This window comes from Magallana gigas, chromosome 10, assembly GCF_963853765.1.
Source record: "Magallana gigas chromosome 10, xbMagGiga1.1, whole genome shotgun sequence".
Lineage (NCBI taxonomy): Eukaryota > Metazoa > Mollusca > Bivalvia > Ostreida > Ostreidae > Magallana > Magallana gigas.
In genome coordinates this window covers 12,105,279-12,132,994 of record NC_088862.1, presented here as the reverse complement: position 1 = coordinate 12,132,994, position 27,716 = coordinate 12,105,279, and the positions used below count along the sequence as shown (strand labels likewise).

Below are 27,716 nucleotides of genomic sequence, written 5' to 3'. Positions count from 1 at the left end.
AACGGCGTGTAACTTTGTAACTTGACCAGATAATATGTGTATAATTTGTGCAAGGAGTCACAAAGGTTATTCGGATTGTATGTTATTATGATTTAAATGTTACAGTATCGCAATCGAAAACAAACATGACGTCTCTTCCGCCGCCAGAGAAATGCATTTCGCCAAAAAATCATCTTTATTAGAGATATATGAACAATCGTGTAGCCATGTTGGTTTTTTTTAGAATTATATACTTTCTATATATTCATGTTTTGTTTTATATGAAGAAAATAAGTATTCTTGAGTGCTAGGGAAATATTTTTATCCTCAGATTTCAATGAAATTATGACAAAACCTCTATCAACATATCACATTTACCTATATTGACTGAAAATAAATTATCAATATGAATGCATTACTCGTACATGTATACATGTATGTTTGTTACTGCGAACATTTCTTTCCATTTTCGTGGTTCTCCGGTATACCTCTTGACTCATTCCCGCCATAATCTAGTTTTTAAAAACTTTTTTCTAATCTTAAATCTACTGATATTTGAGATCACTTTTCCGCCATGTCTAGCTTGTACATTCAAAAAGGTTTCATGATCAAACGTTATCTAATTGTGAACACTGTTATGTGTTTTTTTTTTTATTTATCCTCATCCCAAACGTAAAAAAAAAGCATTTCAAAATTAGAAAATGGGGGTGTTAAAATGAAAAATGAATTCTTGCATATCTAAAGCACTCGTGTACAAATTCAGAAATCCTTGTATCTTTGACCATCAAAATAAATCAAAGCACGGATATTGATGAGCGAAAGTGCATCAGATTCCGATGTACTAATTATGACCATTATATAGAAGCGCGCGTCATTTCTGTTCGATGAAAATTAATAACAATATGGGAAGTAATTTAGTGTTATACATTTAGTGTTGCAGATCAATAACAACTTACAACAATCGACTTTAATGTAAACAGACATAAACATGGGCATGTTTCCAGCGTATAGTACAACTTGTGTGTAATTTCATCAGGCCCGGATTTAGAACGTTTCCCTTTGGTTATTTTTTTTTTTTGTGGGGGGGGGGGGGGGGGGTCGAAGAAGGAAAGACAGAGTTTATTTTTGTTACATTTAATAATTAATGATGTTATATTTTTATTCTATATATAATACCAGCAATTATTATGATTTTTTCACATGTATATTGTATATCGTGTGCATTGCCATCATTTCCTATAAATTTATGGTGCATCGATCGCTCATTGATTTTTACAGGAAAAATAATCTCGTAAGCAAATAAGGTTAAAAAAAGAGTTATCTGTCTTTGAATTATTATTCATTGACCTTTTAAAATGTATATTAAATAATAACAACAATTCTTAAAACTCTGAAATCATACTTATCTTATAATACGCGTATGGAACAAGTAATAATAATAAATCTTTTTTCACGATTGAAAATTAAAGAAGTGTTTTATTTCTGATATATTATAAATGTTAGCCTACAAAATGACTGGCCCCTATTTTTTTCAGAACACTTATCAATAGCATATTTTAAGAGACGAAATGCTAATATTAGATATTAGATATAGATTTCTGTAGAAGATTTAGAAAATATGATTTTATATGTGTGCTGTTCATTTTCCGAAACCCCTTAAGATATCTTTATGCGCTTAAAGCGAACAGTCTCGTCCTGCAAAGAATGAGCTATTTTGACATCTATTGAACAGATCGGTTCTTCTCTTGATCAGATCGGTGTGAGTCCCCGCATGATATAAAATAAATGATTCTCGGTTTCTTTTTCTTCTTTATAGAAACTTTTGATAAGGCAGCTATCAAAATACAGTGTATATATATGTGTGTGTGTGTGTGTGTGCGTTTGTATCATGCCGACACCTACGACATGTACTAGTTTACACACGTGCAACTTACTACATTTTCAAAACCTACGACACAAATCCGTGTAGTAAGTTTGCAGAACCCCGTAAATCGGGTTTTTCGACCATGATTTACCCAGAAAATACAAAATTATAAAAAGTGTGAGTTTCCGGTTTACACATGAATTTTGTTACACACGATATCGAGTCTAAATGGGGATGTTACACACTTTGCCCCCTTGCCACATTTGCGCATGCGCAAATTCAACTTCCTATGGAAATAATGGAAACGCAAAAGAAGGTACGATCACTTATTTCTTTCATGAAAAATTAATCTTTTGTTGATTTTTACACCAATTTTCTTTCGAATATATAATTTTAGATCATTTGTTTAAATGCGACATCTGATTTTTCGTTATTCTGCAGCTAAATTGAGGAAAATTTACATGTCTTTGTGTGTGTCACCTCATAAAGTTGTAGATGGTTAAGATGGTTTTCTTTTACGTTTAACTGGGTTTAATTTCGGTAGTAGTCAAACACATGTAGTGTGTGCTTTTTATTAATTTGTGTTTTAAATAATCATTTATTTCATTACAATTTCAGTATAGCATTGAAATTTTTGATAAACTCTCAAAAAGTTAGAATTTCCTCTAGACTTTAACAAGTTGCATGTAGCACAATCGAGAATTATGTGCCTCCTGCATGTTCTTCTAAACATTTTAGGGGTTTTAATTGTGAAAATGTGTTGTAATTAGTTCGGGTAATTAAAGAATAATGAAGAAAAAATTAACATTAACTTGGAACTTTTCAAATTTAGACTCTCTACAGTATATACTTTTTATCAAGAGGAGAAAAATATGGATTTCCTTAAGGGGGTCAACAATTTTTCATAGGCCTTAACTGGGGAATCTTTTAATTATATTCTCTTTTGGAATTCACAACAAACAATTAATCATGAAGAAATAAACAATATGTTTCTTAACTTTCAAATTTACACCCAACACATTTTATCCAAAATAAAGAAATATTTTCTGTTCAACGGCTTTAATTGTGGCGTTTCTTAGTAAAGTTCTCTTCAATCAATCAAGAAAAATTAGCAAATTGTTGCTCTATATTAATCACATATTAATTCTTTCATTAAATTACACCCTCATGAGAAAATTCTAAGTTTCAATTTCATGCCCCCCAAAAAATCAGTACGGTAAATCACTTATAAAAACCCTTTAATTTCATGAGCTTAATTTTTGCACCATAATTTACTCTTCCTTGCATTAAAACAAAGAAATGATTATTAGAATAATTATTAAGAAAAATCCTATTATTATTTACATAAACACCCATGGGGAAACCCAAACTTTTCATTTTAACGTTAAAAAATCAGTAATGTTAAACCCTGATTTATCCTTAATGACATTAAAACAAAGTAATAATCAGTATTAGTTTAAGGGAAAGGCTCATTTACAAATTGCACCCCAAAGGAAAAACCGTGTTTTTCATTTTAATGTTAAAAACCAGTATTAAATTGAAAACCCCTCTTATCCTTTTTTTGAAAATCCTATTATCATAAACTATGACCCATATGAGGAAACACATTATTATCTTTTTATCGTTGAAAGATCTGACAGGTATAGTTAAACATTTAGGAAACCACATGCATCTTTCAGGACCAGAATGTACACCCTAATTCCCCCTAATGACATTATTACAAACAAATAATCAGCATTAGTTTGAGGAAAACCCTTTTATTAAGAAATTAAACCCCCATAAGGAAACCAATAATTTTTAATTTAATGTTTAAAATTTAATACATGCAGTAAATCACTTAGAAAACTCTCTAAATCTTTTTATTATCATTATTATTATCATTTGCACCCTTATTTATCTTTCATTACATTGATACAAAGAAATGGTTCTAATAAGTTTAAGGAAAGATCCTATATGTAGATATATATGAAGTTTGATCCCCATGAGTAAACTCATTTTTTTTTTCATTTTAAAATTTAATAAATCATTATAAAAACAATACCCCCCCCCCCCAAATCTTTCGGGATCAATTTTTACACCATATTCATCCTCATAATTAATGACATCAATGCAAACTTGTAAAACAAAAACAAAAAACCTACAAGAGAGCTAAATAAATACTGAATCTTGTAAACACTCTCCAAAAGTAAAAAAAAATATTCTTTTACAAGGTAATTATTTAAACAATTTTACTCTGCTTCATTTTCAAATTCATTGAAGTTTACCTCTTCTTTTTTTTAAATTGAAGTTTATTGATTTGAGTGCCTGTAATACATATGAGAACAATTCTTTGTATTCGAGTTGACCTGTATACGAATTGGTCTGTGTACGACTTGACCTGACAGTGTTACGACGCGACATATCCGGTAAAAAAAATGTCACATAACAAACCCCTCCATCCTGCATGCTTTATACGAATTACTACAGCCCCCAAAAAGGAAAAGAAGCTACGTAAGAACTGTAAGTCGTTTGAATAATTAGTGACAATCTTGTAGGAGAAGTTGAACGTGTGAACAAGTGTAGAACCTCTCTGCGTTTCGTCAGCATGTGCATGTGTTTAACAGCTGCACTTGTAATGTAACGTGATCAAGTCCAGCACAATCTCCTAATTTAGCTACATAGCTTGGTTATAACACTTTTTTTTTTAAAAATTGACATTTTAAATAACATGTCTTTTTTTTCTTGTATTATTTTCATAAAATTATTTTGCTAAATAAATGAGAATTGTTTGGAACATATTAGTATGATTTTGATCAACGAAATCGATGCTATGCAATGATAAACAATAATTATTACTGTCGATTGACTAGATAGAATGGTCTTTTCTTAAAATGACACATGTCCAACTAACCCGGTTAAATGATAGAATTTGTGCCCTTTACTGTAATTCTTAGTAGCAAATGAAAAAAGAAATATCTCGGTTGTATCTTGCCTATATTTTCATTTGATTGGTCTCAAATACCTACAATGTTGCTCATTTATAATCCCATTTTACCACATTAATGGTTTTGGCAATGAAATCACTGGTCGCCATGTTAATGATAAAATCCGAGATATTTCGAGTGCAAAATGGCAGGCAAATTCAAACAGAGACACTTTGTGCCTCTGCTGGGGTTTGAACCAGGGTCCTCTGGCACGCCAGTCAAGCACTCTACCGAGCGAGATAAAGGGTTAACCCACTAGCCAGAGCTAGTAGGAATGCAATATACCTGACTCTACCACAGATATATTAACAAAATGCCTTTGTATGACCCATTGTATTAATAATGAATATTTTGTGGACTTAATTACATATGCATTTTCAAAAAGGTTTGTAATATAAGTGCTGTGTTTTACCCCTGCAGATTGTTTTTAACAGACTTAAAGTCGATGCGAAGCAGATCCGCTTTGCAGCTGCTACATTGCAAGTATATGGGACGAATTCTTACTGTGACCTGAGCGTAGCCTGGTCACGGTAAGATTATTCTTTCTATAGAATGACCAGTACTGAATAGGGTATAGATTTGGCGGTGCTTTAAATGTTCCTGGGTGTTGTTTTGAAATCTTTTTTTTTTCTTTGGCTGATGTACGCTATATTATTGCTGATAGTAATGCAATATTGCTTTATTTAGAATTTTGTCCTAAAAAATTATATTGGAAGCCATTTTACCATTTACGAATAAATCAATAAGTTCTGAATAGCGTAGCTGTTTCCATGGAAATCGAATGCAGATAAAAAGTTTTAGCCCTATTTAAACACCATCAATTGAACCTATTGAAAAACAGGTTTGATGCATACCAACCAGCTATTGGCAATTCTTTTAACCTATACAGTTAATTTAATTTGCATGGATTTAACAAACAAGATCACTATAACAATACTTTAGACTACATGTAGTTTCTAAATTCTAATATCTTGTCGGAGTACAGTTGCCGCACCTCCATTTATCATTACTGTGGTTCAATATGATTTATTTAAGACTTAGTAAGAAAATTTAATGAATTCCAGAAGTAATTGTTTTAATCTATTTCTTCATATAATCCTGAAACAGACAAAAACAAATTGAGTTTTTGGAATTTGTAAAATGGCAGCTTAATAAGATTTTTCATCCTTCTGCATTTTTTAAAATTTATATCCTGCATGCTTATATGGGTATGTAAGAATAATACCAAAACAACTTTTGATAGAAGAAATCTTGTTACATGTGAAAATATAAGGCGTCAACAGACTATTTTATGCACATATTATTAAACGTTGCAATGACCTGGCAAAGCAAAAGTTTAATATTGGTTGACTAATGTAAGACTGTAGTATTGAATACGTACATGTATATGACCGCAAAAAATGAAACTACTGCAAAATTTAAACAAGCATTATAAGTGTATTATATTAAAGGTAATGATTTTTTCTCCAACTTTTATTTCCATAACTATTTGCTATTCAACATATGAACTATTCGGAACTGGTCAACGCCTGTATGAATAAACTTAAAGATTTACTATAAATTACAAAAGAGGTAGCCGAAGGGGACATTTACTTTTAAGTTGAAGTTTCTGACTAGCTTAATAATAATTCGGATGCTAAAAAGTTAAAGTCAAGTGAAGAAAAAGAGTAAAAATAGATATCAAAAACAGTTTCTGTGGTTAAGGAATAAGGTGCACCATCCAGTCTTTAATCTATCTTTCTATAGACTATCAGATGATGAATCAAATTGCCTTAAAAATAAGCCCCTTTCTGAGTTTCACATCACTTTATAGCAAGATACAGAAATGCCTATTGGGGGCAGTCTGCAGAAATCCAACCCAGAATATTGGTAACAAAAAACACTAAATTCCTCTCTGACACAAACAAATAAAACTATTTCAGGGGGAGGGGATTGTAGCAGCTCATCTCATGACTTGAGGGTGGTACATTTAAAGGAAAAATTCAAATTCTAGAGGGGGTGGATGGAACAATGCATATAAAAAATGGCAGGTGAATAAACAATGATGTTTTGAAAATAGGGCACATGTTGAAACATTAGATTGAAGTCATCATGGTAATACATGTAATTCATGAATTGTTCATGTCTAGTTGTCTATTTCTTGAACACCCAGCTAGCTACATGTACATCATTTTGACTATGTCTGTGGTTATCTGAATCTAAGATCAAGCAAGAGGAGATTTGATATTAGTGTTGACCCAAATTGTTGTTTTAAAAATTACAAGAGCCTTTTTTATTTATATTACAGAGATAAAACAAATACATACATGTATGGAGAACTCTCTCGGTAGTGTGCGCATGATGTATGAGTTGTCCAATTGTATGGTCTAATTTCAATTTGGTTTGGACTGACAATTTATGAATATGAGCAGTTTTACTTTCTAATTTTCTGTCTAAAATGTTAATCAATTAAACCTTAAAATGAGTTGTTTAATCTGCGCAATTCTCATCTGGTTTAAGGTTGAGGCTGACTTTAGTTTGCATGGTTCATGTTTTTGTGCATTCTGATCGAGTAAAATACAGTGTATTTCAACCTTTTATGATTTTTATATAGATATAGACATTTATTAAATTGAACACAATAAACACATGATAAACAATTTTTTTTCCACAATTTTTCTGTGGTTTGGTAGGTGAGCATTGCCATTGAACTTGCTTTATATGTCGACATTATGATAAAATGAAGCTTTGAAGGAGTATATAGGAAAAAAGAAAAAGTAAAAATCGTAACCCTTTGAAACTGTATACACTAAATGATGGTATCTCCAGGATTATTTTGCTTCATTTTGAATGAATCCATCATAGCAATTAATCTACATTTGTAATACATGTACCCAAAATACATGTATATAGCAAAATTTATCAACTGTTCATATTTTGAGATGACCCTCACTTAAACTAGATGGTTGAATTTAGTATTTTTTACATATAAGGTTCAAAATGATATTGCTAATCGCGATATCACAATTCAAAGAAAATCTCTATTGTAGTATTTTTTTAAATCTGCTACGAAATGCGGAAAATGAAAATTCTCTAAATATTCCTATAGAAAAATATACCTGTATTTTGAGATTGCCCCCAAAAAGAACCAGATGGTTGCTTTTTCTTTTTTTTAAAACTAGAGCTGATGTAAATTACATATGGTTAAAAATAAAGAGGTTTTCTAATGGGTTTTTTTTTATGCACCCCCCCCCCTTCCCCAATAGACCAGCTTAAATTATACTTGAGTTCAGGAAATCAGGGACATATACATGTATGTACACTCAGGTGCCAAAAGTAGGTCAATTTATTTTTTCTTTTCACCATATATTAATTGAAATTTATTTTTTTTAGAATTGTTAAAATGAAACCCTTTGACCATGTACATTGAAAAGACTTGGATTGATACATTAAGAATTTTTCTAGCTCTTTTTGCATCTTATTTGAATATTTTTCCAACCTTCTATTACTGAAATTTAATATAAACAGTTCAAAGTAAGATTGTTCGGCTCATACATTGCAAAAAATATATAGTAGAGCTCTTAAAAACTATCTCAGTGTTGTGTTTGAAATATTCAAATTTTACAAATGAGTTGTCAAAAACTAATGTACGACAACAAGTGGAAATTGAATCTACTATGCTGGAAATCAATATCAACTTCTTCAAAATCTGACCAATAATCTGACCTGAAAACCTTTTAAAAAAAAGTCTTGTTTTCGATGAAATATATAGGGAAAAACAAAAAATTGACATACTTTTGGCGCATTAGTGGACAATCATGTAATAATGCCTGATATTCATGGTCTGTGTGTTGCCTCTTTACCAATCTTGTGAAGTAAGTTTCAATTGAATAACATATACATTATTTTATACATGTGAATCAACCCACCTTGTGTAATGAGTTTTCTTGCAACCAACATTTACCATGGTTGGTTGCATTGCCAACAATTTTATGTATTTCATATGCACATGTAGTGTCAATTTTCTTGCCAATATAATATATATTTCCTAGACACATATAGCAAGTTTCCCAATTACACCAGTATTAATTCACCTCACAGATGTAGTGAGTTTCATTGCCAATTAATGTACATTCCTACACACATGAAGTGAGTTTCTTGTCCATATTCATTTAAATTACCACACACATGTAGTGAGTTTCCTTGTCCATATTCATTTAAATTACCACACACATGTAGTGAGTTTCCTTGTCTATATTCATTTAATAAATTACCACACACATGTAGTGAGTTTCCTTGTCCATATTCATTTAAATTACCACACACATGTAGTGAGTTTCATTGCCAATATACAGGTAACTCTCAATGGCTCGAACTTTGATTGGATCGAAGTTCTTGATCGCTGGAAGTGAGTCTAGGGTCCCGATTTTTTCCCCTATATAACTAAGCAAATTTACTATTGATTTCTCAAACTCTTGATCTCTCGAAAACCCTAGCTTGATCTCTCTAAGTCAAACTGCAGTCCCGTTCATAATCTATAGTTTCTTACTCTCGATACCTCAAAGTCTCCGTGTATCTCCAAGCGCTATACCTAAATAACACCTTAGACGCGGGACTTGTGTCACGAGTTGTTTGTTCAGGCGGCACTTGTCCTGCAAGGTGATAATTGTTGGATGACTGACTATACCAATACCTAATCTATAATTATCACAACCGTTTTACGATAATTTGGAGACGCAATGAAAATGAGAAATTAATTGAGATGAAACGATAATATTGAGCCATGGTCAAATTTTAGAATTATAAAACTGTTAAAAGTATGCTTATCAGCATCATTGTCATTGTAATGATTATATTGCTGAACAAGTTCTTACAGCTGGTGAAGGACCCTTACGGTGGGAACAATGGGTGATACTTAGTTATCACATTTATGACATGTTAATCGTCTCGCACTCCAGTAGTACTGAGCAATTTGGTCTTAATATGATGCATAAAATAAATAATTATATTATGAATTTATTCAATAGTTGTTTGAATTTAGTTTTAAAAACATCCAGTTCTGTATATTTTACTGAAAAGAAAACGTTGTTTAAGCATGAGCGTAAGGTTAGCACTAATTAAATGGCTTAATCATAACATCCGGTAAGACTAATTTTAAAACCCATTGGTCAACCCAGAAAATTCCAAACTCTTGAAAACTCGAACTCTTGAAACTTCAAAGTTTTTCCTTGGACCCATGGACTTCCAGCTATCGAGAGTTACCTGTACAATCCTACACACATGTAGTGAGTCTCCTTCTCCATATTCATTTAAATTACCACACACATGTAGTGAGTTTCATTGCAAATATACCTTTCCACACACATGTAGTGAGTCTCCTTGTCCATATTCATTTTAATTACCACACACATGTAGTGAGTTTCCTTGTCCATATACATTTCCACACACATCATGTACATGTATAGTGATTTTCACTGAATTGGATTTCATGTGATAAAAAATAGTCATCATGAGGTGATAATGATAATAATAATTAAGGTGAAAAGTTGATAATTATCCACCTTAAATACATTTAGTATAATATCTCATAACTCACATTAATGAAGTATGGCATCTCATATAACACACATTTTAATTTGTATTGGCATTCATGTACAACTTCTTTTTCTTCTTTTTTCTAGCTTATGTAAGTTATAAAGCAGTCAACCAAAAAGATGGCAGCTTATTCAAGGGGGAAAATTGCAGTAAGTGAAATTTTTAACATTGTACATACAGTTGAACTTTTAAGGTATATTTCAAACAACAGTACATGTGTATTGAATACCATTGATATGTTAAAGTTATTTGGGTGTGCATATCTCTCATTCTTTAAGTAAACATTTTACCGGTGATATCTCAAATTCTCATATTTAGATGTTTATTCTTGTTTTTGCTTAGTGTGACATATTGAAGTTTTCTATAATTGTCATACAGTCACAATATATGCTCAAATTGTTTTATCAGCAATTTGAACAAAATCAGTTGCTCGGTCTGTTTTGTTTGTAAGTGAAATTATCACAACAGAAAAGTGAATTAATCAATGGTTTTATCAAATTTATGATAATAAAAAAAACAATGCGACAGTATTAAGTATTACAGTCCCTTAAACCATCTACTTTCCCATTTTTTCGTGCATTCACCATGCGCTCACCGTGCATTCACCGTGCGCTCACCGTGCACTCACAGTGCGTTAACTTGCACTCTTCACTCCGCTCCTTTTGTGCACACCGTTCAGAAAGCGCTCATTGTGCGTTCACCTTTGTTCACTTTTCGTTCACCGTTCACTTATCGTTCGAATTCAGTCCGTTTTCATTCATTTTCATTCGGAACTTCAAAAATGAAAGAATCGATCTCAGCAAAATGAGGAAAAAAACCTTGCGTTAAGGTGAAAGGAAACTAATATTACACATAAAGCATCATTTTAATTAGAATTTAATCCGTGGAATTAAAAGTACACATTCTTGAGCAGGTCTGTTTTTTGCTGTTGTTGTTTTTTATCACTCTCCTAAACAGGCATTGTTTTTGTTGATCCGAAAATGGCTTAAGTATGCAGTTACTGTGAAAATTTTATGTTACACAATACAGCGATAAATTGATACACAAATAGTATTTAATGATTCATTTTAAGATAGTCAGTCCAGTCATTTAAAAACAGAAGAATTCAATCAACTAACGATTCGACACATATATATATATATATAAATATAAGAAACAGACATTGTATTTGTGTATTTTTCACGATTCAAATAATAATTCCTTCGATTCCAAATCACAAACATATCCATGTTCGACAATAAACTGTCTTACTGAACAGGTCAACTTAAGATAGTAAACATAATTGCGTGTTAATTTATAGATTAACAATGGTTTTATGTATTATTTAGACATTTTTATCATTACATTACTCGATTATCTGTTGATAAAATTAATATTATGGTCTTAAATTTGGTTTTATTTAACTGTTATTCCTAAACATGCATAAATGGTATGGTATAACTTTAAAGATAATACAGGATAGATATTATTTGCAGGATAGTCGATAGGATAGGACTGTTTTGTCAACTTTCAAGATAGCAGCACTGTATGTGTAGTTTATTAGCATGTTTTTCCTGATTTCCGTCAAAATACAATGTAAGGATAACCATCGAGACACTCCGAATAAATCGTTCATCTTGCGTTCACATATCGTTCACCGTTCATCGTTCAGCGCTCATCGTTCACCTTTCATTAGCGTTCACCAGATTCCGTTCAGCGTGTGCTTACATAGAATGTTTCAGGGACTGTTTGTGTAAAATTAGCATTCTAATTTATGTTTGTAATATATCTTTTTTATGTATGCACGGTGTCAGGGCTCTACATTAACTTTTTTTCCTTCTTGTCCATTCGGACAAGTGATTATGACCGTGTGCATTATATAAGTAATATTAATAAAGTTTTTATTTTGATCTTGAAATAGTTGAAAAGGAGTTTGCAAACCAAAATGGAAGGCCTTAAGATAATTTGATTTTAAAATCAATGTGATATAGTTTAAAAGACAAATTTTGCATATTTTGAAATAAAACTTTTTTCTAATGAGTAATTTATTTATGTGCTAGAAACAACGAATAAGCCCTAAAAGAGAGGCAGAATTTATGTGTCGTTCTGGACTGGACTGTGATGCATTAAAAGTTGAATTGATCAACAGAAGAATTGGTGAGTTGATACACATCTATTACTACTATACATTAAAATAAAAGACTCGAATTTTTGGGCTTTAATATCGAGAAATCAGAAGAGAACTGTCTTTTGTTCTTTATTTTTTAAACATCATTGGTATTTGAAGATTACCAGTTTGTTTTTATTTTTTCTCAATCAAGCTTCGCTTATTAATAATCAACGAAAATTCCTTATGAAAATCCGGAATCATCTGGATTTTTTTTATTCTACAATCTTGCGCATGTGCATTCCATTCACGCTAAATCACGGGAGGCTCTTTGAGTTTATGTTTCCACAATATCACACTTGCATGGATAAACTCAGAAACGATAATACACATATGTTTAAATTTTCATTGAAAATTTGCTATATCCTGAGAGTTTGAATGTCAACATGTTGTGTAAATTCGAAGTGAGTAAAAAACATTAATATGAATTAAATTTTTAGAAGAAAGGTATTTACAGCCTCAAAATGGTTTGTTATGAATAATTTGACTGTTATAATCACAATGCAGCTTCAATAATTTTCTCCAAAACCGTTTCGAAGCGATTATGCAATTTTTTGCTACATTACTGGTATATGAGAGGCATTTCAACTGTGGTGAAGGCCTGTCCCGAGACACAGTTAGATTATTCTAACTAAGCAGAGTGTAGTGAAATTAATAGCATTATTGTAGGCTTAAAGCTTGGATATGTAAATATGGTGTGTCGATGTATCTATTTCGTGAATGTCCGATATCATATGCAATATGTCAAACCGTGCATGCACGGGTCAGAGTCTAGTGTAATAGAAAATAGTATCATTTCTTTGTTTTTATGTACCAATCTACTCAGTTTCACACATTTGTTTCCCTTGATTATGCAGATCCTTAAATGAAAAATGTCATTAGTTTCTGGAACAATTTTAGCCCCTTGCATTTGATAATCACAATTATACAATAATTCCATAATAAAAGGCATTTATAAATAAATTAGGTTTTGTACATGATTTGTGAACACACTGTACAATCATGTAATGCAAAATATTCACCAATATTTTTTTTCTTATTTTAAGGATATGGGGTTTTTGCAACTCAAAATATTCCAAAAGGAAGCTTTTTGGTAGAATATGTTGGAGAGAGAATTGTGCCCAAGGAAGCAGAAGAAAGAGAAAAGAAGCGCAAAATAAAACATACTAGTTATATGTTTTACTTTAAGTGGAATGGTCTGAAGTGGTAAGCAAATATAATATATTTATTGTGATTGTTGAGAGAGAGAGAGAAAGAGAGAGATACAATTGTTTTATTTACCTATTTTAGATTTTTTGTAATACAACTTTTTCTGGTTCTTATGAGAATGTGAAATTGATATCCATATACAGTTTACTAGATGCTGGGAATTGTACAATTTAGGTCAGATTTTGATGACAGAAAATTAATTAGAATTTTAAAAAAAAAAAATTGTGTTTGAATATTCTCACCACCCTGGCAATTTGTTTTTAGAAATTGCAGTGTTTGCGGCAGGTTATGAGTTCTGAGAATTGGCAAAAAACCATTGTTACGTACATTTCAACTAAATATGGAGATGAAAATGATATCCTGTTTAACTATTTGCACTTTATAAAGGAAAGTAAAGTGAGCATGAGATAAAAAGTTTTATACAATGATTAGGTATTTTCTATTACCATGATTACACTATAATTAAGTGAATAAATCATTCTGACATCTTTGCTTGATGACTAAAATAACACCATGCATACGTAACAGGATTGGAAATATAATGACGGCCAAACAGAGATTTGAACCAGGGCATCCAGATTCACTAGATATGTACTCTACCAACTGAGCTATATATAACCACCGATGATCAAACCAGTCCCACTTTCACACATATATGTGTAAATTCATTTTCATTATTTTTAATACCGGGTGCAACCCTGCAAAAATCTATGAAATTGCTTTTTTTGTTTGTAGCATTGATGCAACTAACACTGAAAGAAAGGGGAAGTATATAAAGGACGAGGAAGTCGGAAGTCCGTTGAATAACTGTGTTATGCGCCTTTTGGTTACCGAGAATTATCCAAGGCTCTGCCTCTTTGCAAATAGAGATATTAAAGCTGGAGAAGAGTTAAGATATGATTATGGGGAAGCCAACCTACCTTGGCGACAAGTATGTGACAATTTTAATAATTGTTGATGTGTTAATGTGATTTAAATGTCAAAAGGATTTCAAAAAAAAAATGCACATGGTTTAACATTTCATATTGTTTTTTACAACAAGAATTAGTATAATCAGTGAATCAATTAATTTTTAACCTGAATAATATTGAGTTTACTGCGCGAGAGTACATGTAGTTCAGAACTGCACAGTAATAAATACTATATAATTTAATAATAAATTGTTACAACTATTGTTCTCTTTAAGATTCACCTGATGATAATCCATTTGATGATAACCCATTTGATGTCAACCAGGACAGTGAGGAGAACAATGAAGGTTACTTTTACTTAATGTTTCTAGTGTTCATTTTGATTTGATACATGTACATGTATTAAAATGTATTTAATATTTATGTGTAACATATGTCATAACAAATACTGGTACACATTTTCTGCACATGTGGTGAATTTCCTTTCCATTTTGAATGCATTTCCCACACATATGAGTGAATTTCTTCGCCAGTGTACATTTACTACACATGTAGTGAGTTTCATTGTCCATATTCATTTAAATTACCACACACATGTAGTGAGTTTCCTTGTCCATATTCATTTAAATTACCACACACATGTAGTGAGTTTCCTTGTCCATATTCATTTAAATTACCACACACATGTAGTGAGTTTCCTTGCCAATATACATTTCCACACACATGTAGTAAATTTCCTTGTCCATATTCATTTAAATTAACTTTTTCAGTGTTTTTGCTTGTGATAACATATGATAACACAGTTGATTTTGTACTATACAGTCCATTAAATTCAAATAACGTATGATTTGGGCGCAAGCAGGGTTTGCTTATTTATATTCAAATATTTAATTGTACAACTGCTGGAAATTTTCAAATCCATCGTTAAGCCCTCGAGCTTCATTGGATTTGATCATGCCCCGACCAAAATTATCACCCCATAATACATGTACTGAAAGAATGATTCCTTATTCCTTAATAACTACCACACACATGTAGTGAGTTTCCTTGCCAATATACATTATCTTCACACACGTAGTGAGTTTTCTTTTCAATATACATTAATCATGCACATTTAAAAAGCAGACTTTGATGAACTTGATTTGCTGACAAAGGTGTGTTTATAAATCATGTTTTTATTTTCTGTCTATTCCCCAAGAATTTTCAAGGCTGTTTATTGATGTGTCTTTTCTTCAATATAGAAACTATTGATACTGAAACAGAGAGTGAAAAAGAAGTTGATGATGATTCCAACACTGCATCCCCTATGGAAGGTACTTTTCATTCAGTTGATTAGATCCAGATCTTTTTTAATATTCCAGAGTTAGGTAGCCTATTAAAGTAGAAGGTATTGCAACAAATGTTTCAAATATAAGTAGGGTGTGCACTGTTCAACCTGCCAACTGTGCAATCCGGTACACTGGACATTCTGACCTCATACTTGTATTTTATTCCCAATTTTTATTTATAGTGTATCTAGGATAAAACACTACACTGTAAGTTTCATAACCTGAGGTTTTATTTGGTCAAAGTACTTTAAGTAATTCAACACATTACATAATGTACATGCACAGTAATTGCTTGTTGGCTAGGTTACCGGTACAAAGATGTCCTGTAAGGTTAAAAGTTATGGTCGTTTTAGAGCATAGTTAACTACATTTTCTAGTTAATAGTAAATAGTGTATACTGTGTAATTTCATACCTTTTGTGCTACTTGAGGTGAATTTTTATCGAGATGTAATTAACATTGTATATTGTATTGCAGTTCCATGTAAAAGTAAAAAGCTAAGCACAGAGAGATCATCATGCCCACCCCATGCAAAACCTGAGGCTCAAGGACAAGGTATTATCTTTGATTATATAAATTTAAAACTTTTTACGGACACCACCTGCCAGTTGCCATTAGTGACAGTAACTTAATTGCATATAAATTAGGTATTGTAGATTCAAGTTTGTTCAAATTATGGTCCCTGGGGGTAGGGTGGGGCTACAATGGGGGATAAATTATATATAGAGAAAATCTTTAAAAATCTTTTTCTCAAAACTATTAGGCCAGAAAAGCTCAAATTAAAATGGAAGCATCCTCAGGTAGTGTAGATCCAAGTTTGTACAAATCATAGTCCCTGGGTGTAGGGTGGGGCCACAATTGGAAGATCAAGTTTTACATAGGAATATATAGAGAAAATCTTTAAAAATCTTCTTTTTTAAGACTATTAAAAGAATTTGGCCAGAAAGGCTTAAACTTGTGTAGAGGCATCCTTGGGTAACTATGTAAATTCAAGTTTGCGAAATCACAGTCCCTAGTGGTAGGGCGGGGCCGTGATGGCGGTTTGGATTTTTACATAGGAATATATAGAGAAAATCTTTAAAAATATTCTGGGAAAGTTTTCGGTCCTAAACTCAGTACTTAGTGTGAAAGCACGGGTTATGCAGATTTAAGTCTGATGAAACCCTGATTCCATAACGAAAAGTGGTGCCACAAAATGGGGGGGGGGGGGGGGGGCTATTTAGGAATAAAGAAAAAACTTCTTACAAGTACAACAACAAAAGGGGCTTGGTATTTACCAAAAATAAAGAGGTGGATAAAAATTGGCAGATTTTCAAGTTTTTACTGTACTTAGTTGTCAAGATATTTTGATACTGTTATGCTAATTTGATCAGAATTAAGGCAATTGTTGCTCAGGTGAGCGATGTGGCCCCTGGGCCTCTTGTTTAAATTCTTGGATACAATGAATGAATGAATATCTTTTTGCTATATTTTATACAGTTTTAACATTCAAAGGAAGGATACCTATTTTTGAATAAAGACTATACATTTGGGCTGAAGAACAAATAACCTTAATGACAAAAATATGATAAAGGTACAGCAATTTTGAAATAATAAAATCTTATTTTTTTTCACAGCCAGTGTTCAACGTCACACACGGACTGCTGTAGAAAGGCATCCTTGGAGCGACAGTTTAATAACTTTATCAAACTAGGGAAAACTCCTGGTCAACTTGACTGTTTAAACGCCATTAGGAAGGAAAAGGCGTTATCAGGCTTCACTTGGCGCAATGTGAAGTTTGCTGTCAAAAACATAATACCTCTCGTCTGAGAAGTTGCAGAAAATGAAATTCCAGGTGGTCGCAACGTTAAATTTCTCTGTTTTATAATTATGTTACCGTAATGAAGTTCCAATGCATACTGTTTGTGCTGTATTATCAATTTGTTAATAACATTATGCCAGTATCTAAATTTAATACAGGGTGCATGCATTTGTGACAAATGCTTATTGGCTTATACAAATGTACATTTATTTTTTTGTCTGTTATTCTACTTCCTATTCCATGAAACATTTTGAAATGGCAGAAATGGGTAGACATTATTTGATATTTTAATTGATAAAATATGATCAGAAATGTAAAGGAGGGCACGCATCATGCATGATAATGTCAATAATTGATTGAAATTATTTGAATTCATAAACAAAATTCCATATATCATGAATTACTATGAAATTATGTACTTTCAAATTTTAGCTTAAAGTTGTTTGATCCTAAAATAAAATGAATTATAATTAAGATTCTGCAGTTGATTTATGTTTTGTTTGAAGAAGTGTTCAAAGTCCACAGGTCTAGATTTTACAAAGCAAGTGGCAAATAGGAATTTATTTGATTTAAACAGTATATGTTTTTAAAGAAATGAAACACACATGAAGACTTTTCAATTCAATTAGATTTTCTTATAAATTCAGTCTTGATAGGGTGCGTAAAAATTAGCAAGAAATCCTAATTATTTAAGTCATACAGTGATAGTGTAAAGTGTCTTTTATAGGCAAAACAGTTAATAAAAGCATACGAGTTGCAATGGTACTAGACTGTGCATGTCCTTTGACAAGAAATATTACTGTCTCGTATATGTTTCAAATTACAATACATATAACATAAAATGTTGAATGAATTTACATAATTGAATTATATATGTAATTAACATAAGATTCTTTGTATCGAAGTAGGGTCTGGTGCTAAATATAATGTAGTTTAAATAGAAAACGTGCATATGTGGAGAAAAGTGTGAAATGCAGTCTAATCTTATTTATCCAGAATTCACTTAGTATATATTGTTCTCCACAAATTTGACAATATATGCATCTTGAGTATACCATAATGAATTGATTAGATTAGCCTGAGTATTAGAATTAGTATTAGAATAATTCGTCTTGCAGCTTGCTGAAATTATTAGATCTCTCTCTCTCTCTCTCTCTCTCTCTCTCTCTCTCTCTCTCTCTCTCTCTCTCTCTCTCTCTCTCTCTCTCTCTCTCTCTCTCTCTGTGTTCAGTAATAAATGGTTTATGTGGTAAATTTCCTTTGAATCTTCAATCGATCACATGACTAGCTAGATGTATTGACTTTGGGGTAAATTAGGAAGAAATACACACTGTAGTGAGTTTCTGGTGTGTATTCACAATGAGTCATGTGACCTCATGTAGTGACTATCAGGTATAAAATCATAAACTTTTACAAAGAGATTTTGCCTATTTCAAATAGCAGAATAGTAAAAAAATGTCTTATATTACTTAAAAATATTAATATATATTGAATAGCGCAACTAGAACATAGTGTAGTGAATTTCAGGTGTAAAGTCTGATGTAGTGAGTTTCGGCATAATGCAAGTATGTGTGTGTGTGTGTGTGTGTGTGTGTGTGTGTGTGTGTGTGTGTGTGTGTGTGTGTGTGTGTGTGTGTGTGTGTGTGTGTGTGTGTGTGTGTGTGCTGTCCATTCGTCGTGTTCGTGTTACGTGACCAACATTATGGTACTAAATTTTTTTGTCCAGTTGGAAAACAAGTATTCCTTTCAAATGAATCTATGATCGGCATGTACATGTAACATCATTGGTCAGCTCTGTTAACGTGATACGAAAGCATTACGCTACATGCAATAAACAATATATAGCACCTTACGTTTTGTATTAGCAAGGCATAAATTTTTAGCAATCGCAACTTCTTGGACCTTTCCGGCAGGCTCGGAAAAACACCGGAAAGGCCCGAGAAGTTGCGATTGGAATTTTTAGTAGGCGAATTTTACTTCCGATAAATATTCTTACGCATGTGTAAAGAAAAAACGAGATTTCAATCATTATTTATGCAACTGTATATTCCTGTAATTTAATATTTACAGAGCACATCGACGTTCGAAGCTTAATTGCAGAACTAAAGACATAGATGTTGACATAATCTTAAACAAACTTCAAATAAGAAAGAAACAAATGCTGATAAATCATTTCTTTATTAAATGATGTTAAATATTGCAGGCAGATTTTGTACAATTGGACAATGACAATAATATTTTTTATAAACTCAATAAATAATACATCAGTCAGAGTTGGGGTAAATTACTTTGAAAATTAATTAATTACATTCAAATACAAATACAGTTACGACCCCGAGACAGAGCCTACAGAGGATCCAACGTATTTTGGAAGTCACGTTGTGCCTGCGCCACCGATCGGCAATATGGACAAGGGTACACCTGAAGATCAACCCATGGAAGGCGAGGACCAGTTAATCGCGCAAGGTAGTACTGACGCGCCGACACCCACCCAGAGCTAGGGGGACGCTGAGGATAGACCACCGCTCCGAATCGTGTCATGGAACGTGAACAGAGGTCTGGAAAAGAAGTTAGGTGAACATGAGTTTTGTAAACTTCTTTCCTCGTATGACATTGTATTTTTATCAGAGTGTTGGGTAAACAGTGAGTCTACTTTAGACCTGTCTCATCTTACTCAAGGTTATGCGTCCTTTATGTACCCACGTACCAGAGGCAAAGGGGGTGGAATGGTAATTCTGGTAAGAGACGAACTACTAGCTCACTTTTCAGTTTGTAAATATGTTGGTGACAGTATGGTATGGGTAAAATTGTCAGGTATATATAAAAATGACGTTTATATTTGTTTTGTTTACATTGCACATGAAAACAGTGTATTCTATACTACTTATGATATTGACCTTTTTGACACTCTATTATGCGATATTGCGAAGTACAGTGATATGGGTGTTATCATATTAGCTGGAGATTTTAATAGTCGTGTGGGTGAATCAAAAGATTATGTTGAATATGATATTTTGGCTAACAATTTGTTAAATAACATGCCTGCATTCTTGTCATATGATAAGGATTATACTTGTTCACGTAGATCGGAAGACAAACATGTCAATAATTTTGGTCGTAAATTACTCGAATTATGTCGAGCCTCTGGTCTTAGAATATGTAATGGCAGGGTTTCCGGGGACACGCGGGGCAAATATACATTTTTTAATCATTTAGGTTCGAGTGTCATAGATTATGTTTTAGTTGGTAAGGATGGTTTTGATGCCATCGAGAGTTTTACTGTTAAAGATTTTAATGAATGGTCAGACCACGCTCCAGTTGAAGTGTGTATTCATAATGTTAAAAACTACCAACGCTATGACAATCATAACATTTTCTGTAGTAATGTAACGGCAGGCAGTGTGTACAGATGGAATGAGGAAGCTTTTGAGTCCATAAAATCTATCTTACACAGTAAAGTGTCTGATTTTTACAGTCTTTTTGAAAAAATGGACTGTGGGATCCTTAGTATAGATCAGGTTGTAAATAATTTCACTAGTATATTAAACAGTGTTTTTATGCCTTTTTGTAGTGTACCCAACTTTTTAGGTGGTTCGTCTATTGACATTAAGTCTTCCAGTAGTAATAAGCCATGGTTCGATGACAAGTGTAAAGAACTCCGTAAAGTTTATAAAAGCTCCTTACGTATTTTTAATTGGGAAAGGTCTGTTCAAAATCGTATCACTTTATGTGAAAACAAACGTGTCTACAAAAAGCATGTACTTAGAACTAGAAATAGGTTTGTCAGACACGAAGGTAATAAACTCAACTATTTAAGAAAGCACAATCCAAAACAGTTTTACAAGATTTTTAAGAAAAGAAAAACAATTAAAAGCTCTTTAGATTTAGATGCTTTTTATCAATATTTTAAGAGTGTTTGTAATGTAGATGAAAATATTGTAGACATTGAAAGTCCATTTTTTGAGCAGAGGAGTACTGATACTGTTTTTAGTGAATTAGATAAAGCCATAGATGAGGAGGAATTACTTTCAGTATTAAAAAAATTAAAATGTGGTAAAGCTGCCGGAACAGATCACCTGTTAAATGAATATTTTGTTAAATTTAAAGAGTTTTTTTTACCAGTTTTAGTTAGACTTTTTAATAAAATTTTGGATGCAGGTACTTTCCCAAGGAGCTGGTCTATAGGTGTAATAATTCCACTTCTTAAAAAAGGTAACACCAATGATGTTAACAATTACAGGGGAATAACTCTTGTTAGTAATCTGGCAAAAATATTTACCACAGTGTTGAACTATAGATTACTTCGCTGGTCTGACGACAATGGTATCATAAGCGATGCGCAGTTTGGGTTTAAGCCAGGTCATAGTACCACAGATGCCATTTTTGCACTTACTAGTTTAGTATCTTTATATTTGAAAAAGAAAAAGAAATTATATTGTTGTTTTGTTGATTACAGAAAAGCGTTTGATAGTGTGAATAGAAACAAGTTATTATACAAACTTGCTACAAATGGAGTCACGGGAAAGTTGTTAAGTATTATTAAGCATATTTATTGTGAGTTAAAATCATGTGTCAGATATAAGTCTGAACTGTCAAATTATTTTTCGTCAACAACTGGACTTATGCAAGGAGAGGCTTTGTCGCCTTTTCTTTTTTCATTATATATTAATGATTTTGAAATGGATCTTATTCGAAGTTGTTGTGAACCTGTTGACTTCAGAGACCTTTCGCTTTTTCTTTTAATGTATGCTGATGATACTGTGTTAATAGCTAATTCAAGGGAGAGTCTACAGGGTATGTTGAATCAATTGTATCAATTTAGTAATGATTGGAATATTGGTGTGAACACAGATAAAACAAAAATAGTTGTTTTTCGTCATGCGGGTAGAATGTGTAAAAATGATTTTTGGACCTATGACCAAAAGCATGTTGAGGTTGTTAATTGTTTCAATTATTTAGGAATCAATTTGAATTTTAATGGGAATTTTAATGTTACACAGAAAACAATTGCAATGCAGGGTAGGAAATGTATGTTTGGTATTCTAAAACTATGTAATGAAACTTATTTAAATATTGAGACTAAATTAAGCATTTTTGACACCTATGTATCTAGCGTTCTTAACTACGGCTCCGAGATATGGGGTTTTCATTCTGGTGATGAAATAGAACGAGTTCACACAAATTTTTGTAAAAGAATTTTGAAAGTTAAAAAATGTACGTCAAACTTTATGGTTTATTCAGAGTTAGGTCGTCTACCTATGAGTATTATACGTAAATTGCGTATCATTAAGTATTGGTTGAAATTGATTAAAACAGAAAATTGTATATTACGCAATGTATATGAGGAAATGGTCTCACAGTTGATACCAAATACATGGTGTTTTAATGTCAGAGAATTATTAGTATCTCTGGGTATGCATGAAGTCTGGCTTTCACAAAATGTGGCTAACACTAATGTTTTCTTAAAAATTGTAAAGCAGAGGTTGTCTGATTTTTTTATTCAGGAAAGAGACGCATTTTTCGAGTCATCCTCTAAATGTTTATTGTACAAGTATCTGCCTGACACTTTTTCGTTACAATTTTATTTGAGTAAAAATATTCCGGAAAACCTTGTTGTCCTTTTAACAAAATATAGACTGTCATCGCATAGGCTTTTGGTAGAGCAAGGCCGTTATAATGGAACTGTCAGATCGATGCGTATCTGTAAATATTGTAATTTAGGTGAAGTCGAGGATGAATTCCATTTCATACTTATTTGTCCATTTTATAAAAGTCTACGGGTATTGTATTTAAAAAAAATATTACTGGTCTCGTCCTTCAATGTTTAAGTTAGTTCAACTCCTTGCCATTCATAATCGCAAACAATTGTGCCATCTCGCAATGTTTCTGCGTGAGGCAGGTAAAAAACGGGATGTCGGATAACTAGTACATCCAACTGATGTATTATCACTATCACTATTATTATTAATATTACTATTATTATCATTATTATCATTATTATAATCATTTGATTTATTGATTTATAGGGTCTCTCCTCCTATGAATGTACATGTATGAATAATATTTTTTTAGAATATTGTTTAACGTCAATAGCGAACTGTTTGATTTTGATTGGATAGAGTGTAGCATTATATATTTATAATTATGTACATATGTTTCAACAGCTTATAATTCATTTGAATTTAGCCAATAAACAATACAATACAATACATTGACAATTTTATCAAATACTTGCAATTACAATTACATTGATTTTTTAAAATGTAATTAATTACCCTCAATTACTTTGATAAATGTAATTAATTACATTTCAAATACTTTATTTTTTCATTTTTTTAAATCTTGAGAACATATACATATATTAACAGCATTAAGATATACAGAGCTTAATGTATGGTTATGTTTTTAAAGGTTGTATAGTTCAGTTCATATCAGATTTCTTGAAAAATTTCTAGAAAAATTTTCTTTAACATTATATTCATTAAGTACCATTGAGTTCATTTTTGGTTCTGAATAATATTTTCTCTATAGTGAATTAATTTTTATTCACATATTAAAACTATGTTTATTCAGAAAGTATAACTTTTGGCAGTACAGCATATCAGTACATAAATAATAATTGCTCTAATTCACAAGAATAAGATATTTTGACTTCCTTAAGTCTAAAATCAATGGGTGTTCTTGGGTATTAGAGGAGTTCCCACCTCCACAAAATTCGATCTTTACCTATTGCCCTGGGCAGTGTGTTATGCTGTATAAACATATGAAACATTATGGGACCTTTAATTATTATTTTATAAACAAAAGTCCATGCCAAACATGTATAAAATCTATTGATCATTATAAGACACCTTTTTTATATTTTAAACTTGGAGAAGAAAAGTAATTGAGATGTAATTGAAAAGTAATTGAAAATACACAATATATTTGAAATGTATTTAAATTTCAATTAATTAAAATATTTGAATGTTAAATTAAGTGAAAACATACTAGACGTGACCTCAGGTTCATGAAGCCATTTCAGACCTAAGGCAAAATTTCAGTCAGTCAAAAAGTTGATTTTTTTATCATTAAACGTCGTTTGAAATGTTAAATTAACAACTTTATATCAAGACACTTTCATAGCATTTCACTTTTGTCATTGTTTTCAATCAAGATATATTAAGACAGTGTAAAATGTTTAACTTAAGTCTAAGGTTGCTTCATGATCCTAGACCCTGGACAGAAGAAGTAGCCCCAAAATGTTTGTTGAAAATAGTCTGTATTATGTAAATCTTAAATAAACGTCTTAACAATGTGTATTTACATGTACACAAGCATGTACAATATATTCTTTTTGCATTTTGACGTTACCCTATATAAAAGTATATAACACTGTTCAAATAACATTTCCATCCAGAATTGATGGGGGGAAATATAGTATATACATACATAAAAATTTGCTAACAAATCTATGACATGGATGGCATTTTATGTACTTCTTGGCTAAAAAAAACTACATGTAGATAAATCATAGTAAAATTAATATCTATCCAACAAATGAAAACTTCTCAAAGCTCTGTCCCGTAGCACATATTAGCATTCGTTAATTATAACTGTATAATTTAGACTAAATCATTCGAACTGCTTTGAAATTGGCTTATTTCCAGTTTCTTTAAAAATCAATCTCCTATGAAAAACCCCGTTTTTCAGTGCTTTCGGTTATTTTTGTAAAATGGAAAGAAAAATGCTATGACATTATAACATTATTTCCTCTGATTACAGAGTTGTTTTTTGTAGTTTACATTGTGGCATTTCATGTAGTATTTTGAACTTTGTCATTCAATATATCATTAAATAAATGACCATTTTAATTACTTAATCAACGTATTGAGTTGTATTGTGTCAAGTGGAGCACCACAATAAATGTTATCAGTAATAATAGTTTAACATTGTAACATACTTAAGACAACAAAATAGATACTCCTCCTTACAAAAAAAAATCTCTTTTCACAATTCATAAAGAAACTAATTTAAATAATGTATTAAAAAAATAATGTACAATGTATTATGCAAAACTAAAAAAGACTTCAGGTCATATAAGAATATTTTTTTTTAAATCAATATTTTATTTGACCTTAAAAACAAAGAGATGCATATATAACAAATATAGAGACATAATGCCGCTGCTTACATGCACATACCAGCTAAATAAATGTGATCCATCAAATTGATTTCTATTCCCTAGCGGTTTCAAAGAGAGAGAGAGAGAGAGAGAGAGAGAGAGAGAGAGAGAGAGAGAGAGAGAGAGAGAGAGAGAGAACTAATAAGGTCATATGAGATTCTAGGAAAGCGTTGCTCTTTAGCAAACAATATATTAATTATAAATGAGCACAACATTCAATTCTTTATTTCTTTAAGCTTTACAACTTATCAGTATACCATATGTATAACATGAGGTGGTAGTGTATTTACAGGAGAACTTGTGCACGTACAGATAATAACATTTACTGCTATATATACGGGTTGAGAAAACAAAAGACTACAATTATGTAATACAGTTGTCCCTTAATAACATACTTTTTGAGATGAATTTGCCAAGATTATAGAGATCTTTAACATCGTCAGTATTAAAAAGTTGAATTAATTTAAACATACAAGGTTTTTTATAATAATATTCTTTCATGTATAATCTGCGCAATGTTCTGTATAGAGGACAAACAAATAAAAAATGGAATTCATCTTCAACACTAGTTTTGCAATGTGGACAAAATCTATTATCTCTATTTGTGTTATTATATCTACCAGTTTCACCGCCTTGTGGTTTTTTTTTTAAATACACGTACAAATCATTTCATATCTTAATTATTTAGATATACACCATTAATTGATATTTAAATTTTAAAAAAAGTCATAACACCAAGTTTTATTTTTAAATACACATCTGTGGGAAGAATGTAAAATTATATTCGTAACACTAATTCTTTTTTTTTTGAATAAGCATTCGTGAGAAGACACAAGTATCCGTGACATACGGAAAATTTGATAGATATTAGGCTATCTTAGGCCTATCAAATTGATTTCTATTCTCTAGCTGTTTGAAGGAAAATGCGACAAGCTAAATCCTTCATCAGTATAATTATAGGTTTTTTTTTAAAGAAACAAAATTTTTTATCATGATTTTTTTAATTGCTAACTTAAAACATAGATGTATATCATCATGGCTGAGATAAAGTATCATCACTTTTAGGAGATTAATATATGCAACTCCTTTAAGAATTCAATTTATATCAAAACATTTTTTTTCAGATAAGAGGATAAAATTATAAAATAAAGAAAGACATTAAACGAATGCACCAATCTGTCTTATAAAGCGTAGACGTTTACAAGACACACGATACACGCTTTAATTTTCTTTTCTTAATATTCCCTTTAATATATCAGAGTTATTCTGACTCATCATATTGATTTCTATTCTCTAGCCGTTGGAAGAAATGACAGAAAAGGAAAAATGATATCGAAAAAAACATCGTCACTTTTACGCATTTTTTTACCTCATAAGAAATAAAAAGGATAAACGCTATTCGCTTTTTATTCTTTATACTTTCTTTTTTTTATCAACTTTTTCACCCATCACATTGATTTCTATTCTCTAGCCGTTTGAAAAAATCACTGGGAAAGAATATTTCGAACAAAACGCCATTTTTATGCATTTTTAACCTCATAAGAAATAAAAAAAGATAAACACTATTAGCTTTTTCCTTTTCTATAATATATGAAACTTTTTTACCCCATCATATTGATTTTTATTCTCTAGCCGTATGTAGATTAAGCAAAGAAGGAAACTAACAAAAAGTTGTCATTTTAAAGCAAACATATGTACATGTATGTATTTAATCACATTCGAAGATGTGAACATGACTGATCAAGCTCGTTAACCCATCATATTAATTTCTATTCTCT

At 31.5% G+C, this 27,716-nt stretch overlaps 1 protein-coding gene across 2 annotated transcripts; it reads left to right on the top strand.

Annotated features, from left to right (window-relative positions):
• Nucleotides 1-2,142: 2,142 nt before the first annotated feature.
• On the top strand, nucleotides 2,143-18,093 carry LOC117682506 (N-lysine methyltransferase KMT5A-like). 2 transcript variants are annotated; one of them, XM_066073649.1, is made up of 8 exons: nucleotides 2,143-2,159; nucleotides 10,467-10,529; nucleotides 12,420-12,516; nucleotides 13,573-13,732; nucleotides 14,471-14,666; nucleotides 15,888-15,959; nucleotides 16,451-16,528; nucleotides 17,590-18,093. In XM_066073649.1, exons 2-7 carry the CDS (start codon nucleotides 10,500-10,502, stop codon nucleotides 16,472-16,474), a joined length of 579 nt encoding a protein of 192 aa, XP_065929721.1. In that variant the 5' UTR covers nucleotides 2,143-2,159; nucleotides 10,467-10,499; the 3' UTR covers nucleotides 16,475-16,528; nucleotides 17,590-18,093. The 2 variants fall into 2 exon arrangements, with proteins under 2 accessions (XP_065929721.1, XP_065929720.1); XM_066073648.1 differs by lacking the exon at nucleotides 2,143-2,159 and adding an exon at nucleotides 14,922-14,993 and having other exon boundaries at nucleotides 17,590-17,680.
• Nucleotides 18,094-27,716: the final 9,623 nt, after the last annotated feature.